Genomic DNA, 15,150 nt, shown 5'->3' with positions numbered 1-15,150 from the left:
ATGCAGTGCTTTCTCTCTGGTGAGGGTTGCACTGCATTGACATCTAACGCGACTTCAGTCTTGCCTGGTCGTTCTTGGTGCTGCACTAATATTAAAGAGAATGTATTCCTTCTCTGGGACTGCTCTCCTGTACCTTAACCAGCACAGGTGCCTCTGCCTCCAGTGAAGTAACTCAAAATTATAGCTTTTTTAACTCTCCAAAATAAATGAAGATATTTTCTTTGATTTTAGTCAATATTTGACAGATTCTGTAACTATCCTGGTTGAGGTCCATAGAGAACAGCCAGTGCCCTGAAGATTGATTTATTGCCGTTATCTGTTCTGTCTGTTACACTGTGCATATGGCATTCCTTTACGTTGTTCTGGTTTTGTTTTGCTGACAGTATGAGGAAGGATGAGTTAAATGCCATTTCGGGACCAAATGAGTTTGGAGAATTCTACAACCGGCTGAAGATGATCAAAGAATTCCACAGAAAGCACCCAAATGAGGTTGGTAGCCTCACAGACTCGGAGCTCACTTCAGAGTACTCTGATCTCTTCTGTAAAATGTCCATCCACAATTAAGGTCACTATGAAATAGCTTGAAATATATTGTGATTTCTTTATAATTCTTTCCACTAAACGACTAAATAGTATTTCAGATTGCTTCTCAAACCCATAGATTAAAATACTTGCATTTAAAATTTTGCATGTGTAGCTAAATAGCCGCACACAGACACGAGGCAAGTTAAGAATATATAAAAGATTGCTCGGTTTTTCATGAACTCACTGTGGAGATCTTTGTCACAAGTTAAATAAACTGGGTTGTTAATGCTCCCTTTATGAGTTCCGTTCATGCAGCAGGTGAGAGGATAACTTTTATTTGTAGTAATTTGTTTGTTTTCATTGAGAAAGGTCTAACTAGTTTGCACCTGCAGTACTCATGGCAGCTGTAATGTGGAATATTTGGTTCAAAACCTGTATTCCAGTGCAGAAGTAATATCCATTGGCTCTGTTATTGCACCAGCTTGTTCTGTTACAAGAAGTTTAACTGTGAAGAAAGAAAGACTTGCATTTATATGGCGCCTTTCACAACCACCAGACAGCAAATGAAGCACTTTTTGAAGTGTCGGAAACGCGACAGCCAATTTGCGCACAGCAAGCTCCCACAAACAGCAATATTATAATGACCAGATAATCTGTTTTAGTGATGTTGATTGAGGGATAAATATTGGCCAGGGCATCGGGGATAACTCCCCTGCTCTTCTTCGAAATAGTGCTATGGGATCTTTTACGTCCACCTGAGAGAGCAGACATCTCATCCAAAAGACGGCACTGCCGACAGTGCAGCACTCCCTCAGCACTGCACTGGCGTGTTGGCCTAGATTTTTGTGCTCAAGTCCCCTCAGCACTGCACTGGCGTGTTGGCCTAGATTTTTGTGCTCAAGTCTCTGGAGTGGGACTTGAACCCACAACCTTCTGACTCAGGCGAGGGTGCTGCCCATTGAGCTATGTTCCATGTAATGAAACAAGAAGTTTAGGCCTGGTGTAAACAGAGTGCTTTGCACAATGGGAAATAATGGGATAATGAATTTATTCTCATCACTTTACCGCCAACCTTACAAACTACATGTCCCACAATTTACAGTTCAGTATCGCTTGTTTATTGATCAACTTGTAATCTGGAAATTGAATATGATGTGAAATGAATAGAAATGTTTCAGTTAAGGTGGACATCTGTCATCTGGATGTTTGAAAAATAATCCAAATGAAACTATTTTTGAGATTGTCGTTCACCTTTGTTCTTTTCCTTGTTACAGATCAGTATTCCGATGTCGGTAGAGTTTGAGGAGTTAATGAAGACAAGGGATAGTCCAAGTGAAGAGGCGCAGAGTAAGTCTGCACAATTCTCTTTAGGGTTTCTGCTTTTATTTTTAAATGTACAACACTGAGTTATTATCATTGGGTAACCTTATTCCAACACTGAATCAATCCTGTGTGAAAATCACTGAGTCAGTACAAACTAAATGTTTTTAATAGTTCAGTTACATTAAACAGCGTATCCACTGTATCAATGACCATGATATACAAAAGCTACTAAAACCAGTTACAGTTTTCCATTTATCCAAGTGCGGAGATTTTCTTCTATTCTTTATAATCTGCTTACTGTAATGTAGTTGCCATAGTTTACAATTATTGCTATAACAACTGGCATGATGTACAGAAGTAGTCATATCTGTGCATATTTGCATCCACTTAACACCTTCAGTTTCCAAATGGCAAATCATTTCTATGTATGTTTTGTCTTTGCCCATTTAATGTACAAAATATTTATTAAGTTAAGGCAACTTGGTTAATTACACCTAACATGAATGTTACAAGGTTCACCTCTGGGCTGTGTGAATGCCTCTAATAGGTGTTGCGAATAGCATGATGAATGCTTTTAGCATATGAGCAACTGAGATAATATTTTATTCTCTTCGCATGCAGTATTTCTACAACTTAATATTCCTCTCCAACATATGTCTACTTTGCCTCTATTATATTCTACAATTGCTTTTAAGAGTCTCCCTAAAGCCACTGACTGTTTAATACAATTATCTCATAATAGGCCTACTCTAGCTTGGGATTGAAATACATTGAATGAAAATTAAATCCACTTTCTTGTAGATCTAGTGGAGTTCACGGATGAGGAAGGATATGGACGTTACCTCGACCTTCATGACTGTTATCTCAAATACATCAACCTGAAAGGTTCAGAGGTAAGTCACGATGCAAAGTATCTTAGACTGGGTATTATGTAATGAGAAAGGATTAATTAGCAATCTTGTTGTACGAGGCCCCTTGGGTCGGAGCGATCATAATATGATCGAATTCTTCATTAAGATGGAGAGTGAAGTAATTGACGCAGAGACTAGGGTCCTGAATTTAAATAAAGGAAACTACGATGGTATGAGGCGCGAGTTGGGTAGGATTGATTGGGGAATGTCACTCAAGGAGTTGACGGTGGATAGGCAATGGCAAACATTGAAAGACCGCATGGATGAACTACAGAATTTGTTCATCCCAGTTTGGCATAAAAATAAAACAAAAATGGTGACTCAACCATGGCTAACAAGGGAAATTAGGGATAGCATAAGATCCAAGGAGAGGACATACAAATTGGCCAGAAAAAGCAGTAAACCTGAGGATTGGGAGCAGTTTAGGATTCAACAAAGGAGGACAAAGAGATTAATTAAGAGGGGGAAGTATGAGAGTAAGCTTTCAGGGAACATAAAAACTGACAAAGCTTTTATAGATCTGTGAAGAGAAAAAGATTGGTGAAGTCAAGCGTAGGTCCCTTGCAGTCAGAATCAGGGGAATTTATAATGGGGAACAAAGAAATGGAAGACCAATTAATAAATACATATTTTGGTTCTGTCTTCACAAAGGAGGACACAAATAACCTCCCAGAGATGTCGGGGAACATAGGGTCTGATGAAAGGGAGGAACTGAAAGAAATCAGCATTTGTAGGGAAATGGTGTTAGGGAAATTGATGGGATTGAAGGCCGATAAATCCCCAGGGCCTGATAATCTGCATCCTAGGGTACTTAAGGAAGTGGCCCTAGAAATAATAGATGCATTGCTGATCATCTTCCAACATTCGATGGAATCTGGAACAGTACCCATGGATTGGAGGGTAGCTAATGTTACCCCACTATTCAAAAAAGGTGGTAGAGAGAAAACGGGGAATTACAGACCGGTAAGCCTGACATCAGTAGTGGGGAAAATGCTAGAGTCCATTATAAAGGATGTAATAGCAGAGCACTTGGAAAACAGTGACCGGATCGGACAAAGTCAACATGGATTTACAAAAGGTAAATCGTGCTTGACTAATCTACTGGAATTTTTTGAGGATGTAACTGGTAAAATAGATAAGGGAGAACCAGTGGATGTGGTGTATTTGGACTTTCAAAAGGCTTTCAATAAGGTCCCGCATAAGAGATTAGCGTGTAAAGTTAAGGCACATGGGATTGGGGACAAGGTATTGACTTGGATAGAGAACTAGTTGGCAGACAGAAAGCAGAGAGTTGGAATAAATGGGTCTTTTTCCGAGTGGCAGGCAGTGACTAGTGTGGTACCGCAGGGATCGGTCCTTGGACCCCAGCTATTCACAATATATATATTAATGATCTAGACGAGGGAACTAGATGTAATATCTCCAAGTTTGCAGACGACACAAAGCTGAGTGGGCGTGTGTGCTGTGAGGAGGATGCAGAGAAACTCCAGTATGATTTGGGCAGAAGCATGACAGATGCAATATAATGTGGATAAATGCAAGGTTAGCCTGACATCAGTAGTGGGGAAAATGCTAGAGTCCATTATAAAGGATGTAATAGCAGAGCACTTGGAAAACAGTGACCGGATCGGACAAAGTCAACATGGATTTACAAAAGGTAAATCGTGCTTGACTAATCTACTGGAATTTTTTGAGGATGTAACTGGTAAAATAGATAAGGGAGAACCAGTGGATGTGGTGTCAAAAACAGGAAGGCAGATTATTATCTGAATGGCAATAGATTGGGAGAAGGGGAAGTGCAACGAGACCTGGGTGTCCTTGTGCACCAGTCGCTGAAGGTAAGCATGCAGGTGCAGCAGGTGGTTAAGAAGGCAAATGGTATGTTGGCCTTCGTAGCGAGAGGGTTCGAGTACAAGAACAAGGATGTCTTGCTGCAGTTGTACAGGGCCTTGGTGAGACCACACCTTGAGTATTGTGTGCAGTTTTGGTCGCCTTATCTGAGGAAGGATGTTCTTGCCATGGAGGGAGTTCAGCGAAGATTCACCAGGCTGATACCTGGGATGACAGGAATGACGTATGAGGAGAGATTCGGTCGATTGGCCTTATACTCGCTGGAGTTTAGAAGAATGAGAGGGGATCTCATTGAAACTTATAAAATTATGACGGGACTGGACAGACTAGATGCAGGAAGGATGTTCCCGATGGTCGGGGAGTCCAGAACCAAGGGTCACAGTCTAAGGATAAGGGGTAAGCCATTTAGGACAGAAATGAGAAGGAATTTCTTCATCCAGAGAGTGGTGAACCTGTGGAATTCTCTACCACAGAAGGCAGTGGAGGCCAATTCATTAAATATATTCAAGAAGGAGTTGGATATATTTCTTAAGGCTCAAAGGATATGGGGAGAAGGCAGGGACAGGGTACTGAATTTGGATGATCAGCCATGATCTCATTGAATGGCGGAGCAGGCTCGAGGAGCCGAATGGCCGCCTCCTGCTCCTATCTTCTATGTTTCTATTTTAAGTAAGAAAGTTGACTGTCAGGAAGTTCAGTAAAGCTAGAGATGGTGCAGTGGTCCAACACAGTGGTGCTCTTGCTGGTTTCTCATGGAGTGCTAGCTTGCAATTCTCCATTTGAGTTAACTACTGGTCTTGGATATATTAGTGGAAGATGCCAAGTGACAGTGAGGAAGTTCCCCATTAGCAAGAAAATCAGTGATACTCGGGCTGGCCCCTTCACATGCACCTGGCTACTTTTCCATTATAAAATGGCTGGGGAGGGTCCATCATTTGGAGGTAGTGGGAAAGGAAAAATAATAAAAGTAAATTAGCAGCTGGACTGTTAGCAAAATTGGCTATCTCAGTTTATTGCATTAAACATTCATTTTCTTCTGGACTTTTTAATTGTTGAATTATGAGAATTAATTGTGTTGAATAGAGGATATATAATGGGACTTGGCTTTTGTTAATTAAGCCACAGGTTGACTGGTTCAGTGAATTAGTTTAAATTTACTCTGAGGTAACATAGTGGTTTATTCTGTGAGGATTTACCCTCCTGCAGGACTATGTATTCTGTACAGAGAGTTGCAGTGCTTTGAGATTGTTAATCTGTTGGTGAATTCATTGTGGCTCGTTGGTGTGAATATTCATTTTTTTTTAAATGGTAACCTTCAAGAAACTAATTAATTGTAAATGTTAGCTGTGGCAGAATTGTTTTATAGTTTAAAATGCTGTCATCATTTGCTATGCAATTGATGGTTTTCCAGGATTTCAGAAGATAAAGTGTCAATTTCAGAAATATTGTAACGTGAAGGAACATTCAGTTAATGTGTGTGCAGTAAAGCAGTTAATGTAACAGTCAGTCAAGGAAGGTCTTCCAGTTTGGATAATGCTCCCTCTGGTGGCAAGTGGTTGTCACTCCTTACCTGGATTTTTTTGTTTAGTGATGAGACATTACTGATTCTGACTGTAAACGCGTCTGTCTGAAGTATTGTAGTGAACTTATCTTAAAGTTACTGGGCGCCCTTTACAGCTGCTAAGATGGTTATAACTCTTCTGTCCTGTTACATCCGCAAAGATGAATTTCTGTGGAATCTAAATAGTTGGATTCTCTAAATAAGCTAATGTTGTTACAATCTGCAGTGTTATGACGATTTCAGTAGAAGGTAATGGCAAGCATATGAAATATTCCTGTAACTGAGCTGTAGGTGTCATTCGGTTGGATTTCAGTAAAACGTGCTGCTGTAAGAATTCAGTCGGGAATTTTACTGAGATGTGTTCTGAGACACAGCTGGTGCTTCATGTCTAACAAACGTTGGTCTGAAAAGCAATATTTGCACCATGAAAATAAGCATAAAACAGTTTTAGTTACCTCTTTTATATCTGAATGTAATGGATTGTAGAACTCCAGTGGACTTTGTAACAAATGTTTTTTTTTCCCAGAAATGTGATTATATTACTTACTTAACTACATTTGATCAACTTTTTGATATTCCGAAAGAAAGAAAAAATGCAGAATATAAGCGGTAAGTGGAATTAATTTTCACATGTATATTGGCCCCTCGCTGTTCAGACTGCAAATGCTTCCTCAGTTCGCTACCGCTATCTTGTACTGCAGAACAGAAGCTATTTTTCAGGAAACAACTTTTAAATAAGCAGCACATTAATGACTAACCAGGGTGGCGAGGAGTTGTAAGTACTGGTCTGTTAGAAGTGTCAATTTTTCTTCTGCCAGACCGATTGTTTAATTTTACCATCAGTGCTCCATCCTGGCCTCACACTGATGCAATTGACAGTGCTGCTGTGGTTTGCCACTCCGTTAGTCCAGGTAGAAAAGCCCTGTAACTGAAATTATGTTAAACAATTTGTTCAATGGGAAGAAGGAAACTGCTATCATTTATCATACACAAGTACTTATTCCTACTTCTTATCCTTGCATTAGGATCATAGGAACAGGCCATATAACCCCTCAAGCCTGTTCCGCCATTCAATGAGATCATGGCTGATCCGTGTCCTAACTCCATAAAACCGCCTTTGCCCCATATCCTTTAATGCCTTTGGTTAACAAAAAGCTATCAATCTCCGATTTAAACTTATCAATTGACGTTTGGGGAAGAGTTCCAAACTTCTACCACCCTTTGTGTGTAGAAGTGTTTCCTAATTTCACTCCTGAAAGGACTGGCTCTAACTTTTAGACTGTACCCCCTTAACCTAGTCTCCCCAACCAGCAGAAATAGTTTCTCTCTACCCTATCCGTTCCCCTTAATATCTTAAACTTTGATCAGGGAATACAACCCTAATTTGTGTACTCTCTCCTTGTAATTTAACCCTTGAAGTCCAGGTATGATTCTGGTAAACCTACGCTGCACTCCCTCAAAGGCCAGTATATCCTTCCTAAGGTGTGGTGCCCAGAACTGCTCACAGTACTCCGGGTGCAGTCTAACCATGGCTTTGCATAGCTGCAGCATAACTTCTACCCCTTGTATTCTAGTCCTCTAGATATAAAGGCCAGCATTCCATTAGCTTTTTGATTATTTTCTGTACCTGCTCATGACATTTTAGTGATCTATGTACCTGGACCCCCAAGTCTCTTGAAATTGCTTGAAAGGGAAACTTTAATATTACTCTTAATTTCATCTGTTCTAGCCTAAGTGCGAGTTAACCATGTAGAGTCTATCTGCCTCATTTATTGAAAACTTACAAAGATGCATAATAAACACTGGACAGTATGAAAAGGTACTTTATATTTGGTCTCAGTGGGAGCACTCTCAAACCTCTGAAGCCCCACTTCAAGACCAGAACAGTGCTGAGGGAGTGCTACATTGTCAAAGATGCCATTTTTCGGATGAGATGTTAAACCAAAGACCCTTCTGTCTGTTCAGGCGGATGTGAAAGATCTCATGGCACTATGTGAAGAAGAGCATGGAGTTTTTCTGCTGTCCCGGCCAGCATTTGTCCCTGAACTGCCAAAATCACTTCTCGTTTTTGCTGTATGTAAATTGATGCCAACTTTGCCTACAAAATAAGCCACCGCACATCAAAAAACTTTGCACTGTGAGGCATGCTGATGATGTGAAAGGTGTGATAGAAGTCCAAATTCTCCCTTCTGTTTCTTTACATACTCCTGTTTTTTCAATGGGAATTTGGCCCAAAGTTAGTTACAGTTGAATTCTTGCTCTTATTGTCTAGGAACAGTCGGAGCTTGACTGAGGCTTGCTTATGTTACAAGTTGGAAATGTTTAGTCGAGTACTGTATATCTATGTGATTGAAGTAATACTGGTTATATAATCATGAGAAAGACACAAGTCTCTGGAATATCTCCATTATGTTTGCTTATTGTAATCCATTTTCTGAAATATTTTGAAAGGTGAAATGTAAATCATTTACTTGGTAATAATGCTAAATTTTGGAATAGTTCTGCTTTCTCTTTGGGTAATACTTGGTCTTATTTCACACTGGAATTTTATCTCTCATACTAACTAGCACCAACTATAATCTTTGCGTCAATGTTTTATATTTTCTGCGAATGCATTACGATTTCTCATTAATCACACAATATGCAGACAATCAGGGCCGGTGATGGGTTGCGAACATGTTTTTGAAAGGTGCAAATGTCAGTAATTTGTAATTTTTTCTAAAAAGTTTAAGAATCACCATGCGTGGATTAAAGTAAAATGATGTGTATTTACGAGAAACTGTCTTCAAAGATGAAACTTAAGTGCACAACCCCTCCTCCTTAAGTTCTCTGAGTCAAGTGAAGACTTTTTTTGTTAACTAGATGCTTTGTTTTGCTTTAACTGGGTCAACTGTAAATTACTCTTCATTATTTAATATGGAGTTATTGTACTTGAAAGGACATGAGCACCAACATCAAATCTATTTTAATTGCACTGACGTCAGTTTTTAATTCTTCCAGGTATCTGGAAATGTTGTTGGATTACCTCCAGGATTATACAGACCGAGTGAAACCTTTACTGGATCAGAATGAGCTCTTTGGAAAAATACAAATTGACTTTGAGAAAAAATGGGAAAATGGCAATTTTCCTGGCTGGCCAGTATGTAATATTTAAATTATTTTACGATAGCATTATGTTAGGGTAAATGTATCGGACGACTGTTTGTCAAAATTAAAAAAAGCTAACTGGGTTTCTTGGCAACCATAATAAAACCACTATTTGCATTCAGTGCTATTTTCATTTAGCCTGGGATCACCTCTATTACCCAAAATTATAGAAGTAATTTAAATATTCCTAAACTGCTGTGGAGCAAATCTATATTGATCTTTTTGGGTTTGAGAGTTAAACATTAGCCTTCTTAAATAGGTTGTTAAATATTGGCTGGAAAAGCTGGTAGAAAGATATACAGGAAACTTTTTTTTATCCGGCACCGACGGGACCGGCGTGCTGCCAGTTGATCAAAAAGTTCGGATTACAGAGAGGTATACTTGCTAAGGTACGAGAGCCCCGTACACGGCCACAGATCCAGGCGTCCTTGTTGCATGGCAACAGGTGCAGGAACCCCAGTTACACGGCCACAGATCCAGGCGTCCTTGTTGCATGGCAACCGGTGCAGGAACCCCGGTTACACAGCCATAGATCCAGGAACCCCGGTTACACGGCCACTAATATGAAGTAAAACTTACCTGAACCTACTCCTGAATTTTGCCGGTTAAGAGAGATTTCCGGTTATTTAGATAAAAAGAGTTTCCTGTAACTCTACTACTTACCATTTGCAATATCAGTGTTGTATACCCAAGGTGGCAGAGTACAGGACAACCCATTACTTGTTCCTACATTCTGTGTAATACAGTAATGTTACTTTTGTGCTTCTCTGAATTGGGGATGTTCAGACGCCCTGGTCCAAATATTCCTTTTTAGGTGAATTGGGATACAGTACGGGGTAAAGGGACTTTCGCCCACCACCAAATGCACCTCTGACCTCAGGCGAGTTTCTAGCCTCAGAATCAGTAACGTAATTATGACAGGCTCCCCGGTTTCCGTCGGAAGAACTCTTGTGGCGGGGGCGAGGAGCATAGCTCGGGAAGGTCTTGGAGGCCTGCCGCAAGATCTATGTGCAGGCGACCATGCTGCTGGCTGAAGAGATCTTTTAATGTTTTAACAAGTGCAAAAGGTGCTTAAGCCTTTTTAGTAGGTACTCTACACTGACTACTAGGTCTTTAAGTGGCCCATATCCTGTCAATAGTAAGACTGGACACCAGGGATGAGCAGGCGTCTCTGGTTCCTGGCGTCCAGTGTTGCTATGGAACAAATATTGGAAAATATGTCGGATGAGGCACTTCTTACATTTGAAAATCATTTCAGTAGGCCTATGCCATATTCAGTAAGCAGGAAAATGGACAGGGACACAGTGGAGGGTGCTCCTGTCCCATATTCTATTCCGGCCCACCCCGCCCTAAGAAATCAGCAGAGGGAAGGTGAAAGATCCCGGCTTCCATGTCTCATCAAATAGTCCTGCTTCCGATACAGCATGCTGAAGTGCAAAGTAAATAATCCTCTACTATAGCTCAGCCCTAGCCTTAGAAAAGCACTAGCAACATGTCATGTCTATGTTTCCTCCAGTAGCCATCCTGTAGCCTTTGAGTGAGGTTGCTAATTCAAACCGAAGTTGGGGCAGTTTTGGGCTGTGGGCCTGCGGAGCGGGGCTGAGATCACACTGACTTATTTCACATAGGACTCTTGCATCCAACAATCAGAAGAGGTAACCTACTAAAAGTCTGGATTGCACAAAATAAATGAGAAGTGTCTCAAAAATGTTTCATGCCATTCCTTGTGTAACAGAAATTGAGACTGTATTCGTTGTTAGTGAGAAGTGTGTTCCAAAAGTACATTCAGTCGCTGCTGTCCTTCATACTGGACCTATTGGTTTGAATTCATCATTTGACATGGCTTTATGCCATTGTTCCTAGCACTTTTAGAATTGCTCCGATTAGGCACATCCAGTGCGATAGCAAAACAGTAGTTGCTTATTGATTGTGTCTCCCCATCCAACTTCCTCCTCCTGGCTCCTTCCTGAAGTGTGATGCTGATTAAAGACGGATAAGAACTGATTAGACTTCTTCTGTCCTCCCCCACCCTGTCCCACCTGCTTTCCCCCAGCCTGTAAAAATAAAAACAAAATGCTGGAAATACTCAGCAGGTCAGGCAGCATCTGTGGAGAGAGAAACAGAGTTAACGTTTCAGGTCGACAACCTTTCATCAGAACTGCTGAGTGTTTGCCAGCATTTTCTGTTTCTATTCCAGATTTCCAGCATCTGCAGTATTTTGCTTTTGTTTAAGGTTATTTGGTTTGTATTTTTTCTTTTGAAAGTACAGGAAACTTTTTTTATCCGGGACCGGCGTGGTGCCGGTTTATCAAAAAGTCCGGATTACAGAGGTATAGTAAAAGGTACAAGAGCCCCATACACGGTCACAGATCCAGGCGTCCCTGTTGCATAGCAACAGGTGCAGGAACCCCGGCCACAGATCCAGGCGTCCCTGTTGCATAGCAACAGGTGCAGGAACCCCGGTTACGTGGCCGCAGATCCAGGAATGGCCACTAATATGAAGTAAAACTTACCTGAACCTACTTCTGAATTTTGCCGGTTAATAGAGATTTCCGGTTATTTAGGTGCCGGTAAATCAAGAGTTTCCTGTATTGTAAAATTGTGTGTTTTGATCTAGAAACAAAATACAAGTGGATACAGTATCCATTCACTAGAGGGGGGGCAAAGTGTGATGAATTGGTGGCTATATAATGGGGAGGAGGGGGTGGATTAAAATTCCACACAATGATTTGAGTGCCAGGAACAATCTAAATGTAATTCTTTGACCAGCGCTGTTATATTAAACTTGAGTGCTGTGAAAGGATCGCTTAGTTGTGGCAAACACCCAAATTTAATGATTTGAGTCAAGTCTTGCAGCATATTTATATTGCATAAGGGGTTTAGGATTATCTTTAAGTGTATCATTTAGTTTGACTGAATATAACTGCAGTTTCTCTTGACAGAAAGAGACGAGCAGCGCCCTGACTCACGCAGGAGCTCACTTGGACCTGTCGGCTTTCTCGTCCTGGGAAGTAGGTTCTCCTTTTATTTGCTTGTGGTTTTGATTCTGTCTGCTTTGTCTTTGAGTTTGTGGTGACCATTATTCAAAATACATTGGCCTGGAGTTTCCTGGAAAGTTTTGGTGTAACTACGTATTTTCTACATCTTCGAATGCTATTGGATTACATTAGAAAGAGAAAAGCTTCCACAATTATATTTTTTTAAACATGGCTGTGTTTAATGTGCATAAATGATGGTTTGATGGCTTCAAACTTTCATTTTCAGAACGTTAATAAGAGGGACTTAAACGATATACAGGAAACTTGCTGGTATCCGGCACGGATGGGACCGACGTGTTGCCGGTTCATCATCAATTCTGGATAACCGAACACTATAGTAAAAGATACGGAGCTCAGAGCTCCGTATAAAGCAACAAACCCTGTTGCTTAGCTTCAAAACAATGGGCACAAGTTGCAAGCATCTCTGTAGCTTAGCAACAGCTTCAGCTACATGCTTGCACAGCCACAAATGGAGTAAAAAAAAGTAACTAAAAGTAAAAAAAAGTTATCTGAACCGACTCCTGAATTTTGCCGGTGGATAGAGCGTTCCGGTTATTTAGGGGCCGGTTAATCGAAAGTTTCCTGTAGGTGGCATATGGTCTGTGCTTTCCCGAGGCCTCGATTGTTTATGCTGATTTCCACTTGTTTTATGCTAGTTTTTGCGTTCAGGCGTATGCTGGTGAGATTCCGAGGAAGTTTTGGTTTAAATTGCCGTTGGCAAAATCAGTCTAGGAACCAGCATAAATTTCCATGCAAGTCGAATGAAGGAAATTCCGGCCCATTGAGCCATTATGGAGTAAAACTAAATAAGCATTCTGCTATTCGATTTTTGTTGGTGTTTGTTGCGAAATTCTAGTGGAAGTACTTGGAACAAAAATACTCCATATTATAGAAGAGAGTAAGAGTAATAGCCGAGGAGAGTTCTAATTGATAGTTCTATAAAATAGCGGACTAGTCTAAACAGAAAGTACTCTCCCCACATCTGGACTTTAATTTCTCCTTCTAAGCTGATCATTAGAATATGCTTAAAAATTGCAGTTTGTAAACCTTTATTTCCTAAATATTGATGTTAGCTACAAAATCCTGGAACTGGTTAACTGCAGTTGCTCAAAGCATGCTGAATGGTTCTGACTGCTTGGGGTGCTCATTAAACTTAAACAAAGCATCAGACTGTCTTCATAAACTCTGCTTGAACCGGCAGGAATTGGCTTCCCTAGGGTTGGACAGACTGAAATCTGCTCTGATGGCTTTGGGTCTGAAATGTGGAGGGTAAGTGTTCAGCCTAAGGTAACAGTTTACTGGAATAAACACTGTAACTTTAAAAAAAAAAAAGCAAATGCAAGCTTAATATTAACATTGAGGGGCTGTATCTGGATTTTTAAAAGGGAAATGTTTTAAGATTGGTGTATGAAAGGGGTTATTTTGTAAATTTGCTCTTTTAATTGCGATCGCTCTACAAAATTACTTCAATTTCTGACAATTGAACTGTGGGCTAATGTGATCAGTTCTTTCTATGAGGGCAGATGGTATAATTTGATGTACCGATAATCAATGATATTCATGTACTGGCATTACTGGGCTGATGATCTTAAATACCATTTAAAGGCTTTAAATATGCATTGTTAATATGCTTTCAATTAGTAGTCCAAAAAATGTTAAAATAGTTTCTTCTTTCTTTCAGAACCTTAGAAGAAAGAGCCCAGAGGTTATTCAGTACCAAGGGGAAATCTCTGGAGGCACTGGACCCTTCGCTGTTCGCAAAATCGAAATCCAAAGGCACTAAAAAGTTAGTAGATTACAAAAATCGATTATTTGTTTAGTTATGTATCATACCCACTAAGTCCAGTTTATGCAGGAGACTCGTGCTGCCAGCATTGTTTCTCTATTGATTCAGCAGAACTTGCGTCATCACAAAATTCTTAAATAAACACACACACACAAAACCTGTACATCGTTCTGTAACTCATTCCCCTCCTCCTCACCTGCAGGTCCTGGGGTAGCGTTCCATTGGCACTGGGTGCTCTCCAGTACTTTGTCCATATGCCCACCCTTCCGATGTGAGCTGAGGCAGTGAGTGTTGGTAGGCTGTTTGACCAAGGCCAACTCTGTCCTGAAGCACCACCTCAGCTGGGATGGCTGTCCAGCAAACAGGAATGGGAGCCCCGAGGGATTTTCCCTTCACCAGCCCAGGTGGTGTCACAGGCAATTGTAGAATCACTACTGGTACATCAGTGAGAGCAGCTAATTCTGCACAGACCTGTGATCTGAGTGCCTGTATGGCTCAGTTACTCCCTGCTTTTATCAGTTGAGTCACTGGGGAGAGCCATTTGTGCATTTCTCTATATCCCAATTTATAATGCTAAAAATCAAGCCATTCTAATTTTTTAAAGATACTATACCTCTGTGAATGCCCTTTACTGTGACTTAGTGCAGCAGCCTATATTCTGACCTGCACATTTTTAAATGCTATTTCTCATGGCACCTTTTTTTATTGCCTACCTTGAGATCTCTTACTGAGGTGGTGTTGCGATATTGAAGAGTGCATGAGGTAGACTGGGGGTAGTTTTAAGCTAATTGACTTCAGTGAAAAATAAAATCGGGCGGCTGGTCTGATCTCATCAGTTTCCCACCGGGTGGGTTAGCTTACAATCATCCCCGAGGTTACAGGAACATCCTGCTCCCCAAACACAGTTCAGGTGCTACCCAGAGGAAGCTCTGCCATATGTACAGACTTGGCCATGTGATCTTGGGGTTTATTTTCATTTTTCCTCATGTTGTAGTAAAGATTGGTACA

At 40.7% G+C, this 15,150-nt stretch overlaps 1 protein-coding gene across 1 annotated transcript in view; it reads left to right on the top strand.

Moving 5' to 3' along the window:
* Nucleotides 1-15,150, top strand: part of sf3a3 (splicing factor 3a, subunit 3) — a 36,018-nt gene that overhangs the window by 5,818 nt on the left and 15,050 nt on the right. Inside the window, exons 4-11 of the mRNA XM_085962479.1 lie at nt 384-489; nt 1,800-1,872; nt 2,650-2,741; nt 6,698-6,780; nt 9,172-9,310; nt 12,261-12,329; nt 13,558-13,625; nt 14,038-14,142. Of these exons, the coding sequence (XP_085818605.1) occupies nt 384-489; nt 1,800-1,872; nt 2,650-2,741; nt 6,698-6,780; nt 9,172-9,310; nt 12,261-12,329; nt 13,558-13,625; nt 14,038-14,142 (735 nt within the window). The remainder of the gene's footprint in view (nt 1-383; nt 490-1,799; nt 1,873-2,649; nt 2,742-6,697; nt 6,781-9,171; nt 9,311-12,260; nt 12,330-13,557; nt 13,626-14,037; nt 14,143-15,150) is intronic.

Source organism: Somniosus microcephalus, chromosome 20 (assembly GCF_052327205.1).
Source record: "Somniosus microcephalus isolate GS21.2 chromosome 20, FLI_Smic_1.0, whole genome shotgun sequence".
Classification (NCBI taxonomy): Eukaryota; Metazoa; Chordata; class Chondrichthyes; order Squaliformes; family Somniosidae; genus Somniosus; species Somniosus microcephalus.
This window is presented reverse-complemented; position numbering and strand designations above follow the sequence as displayed.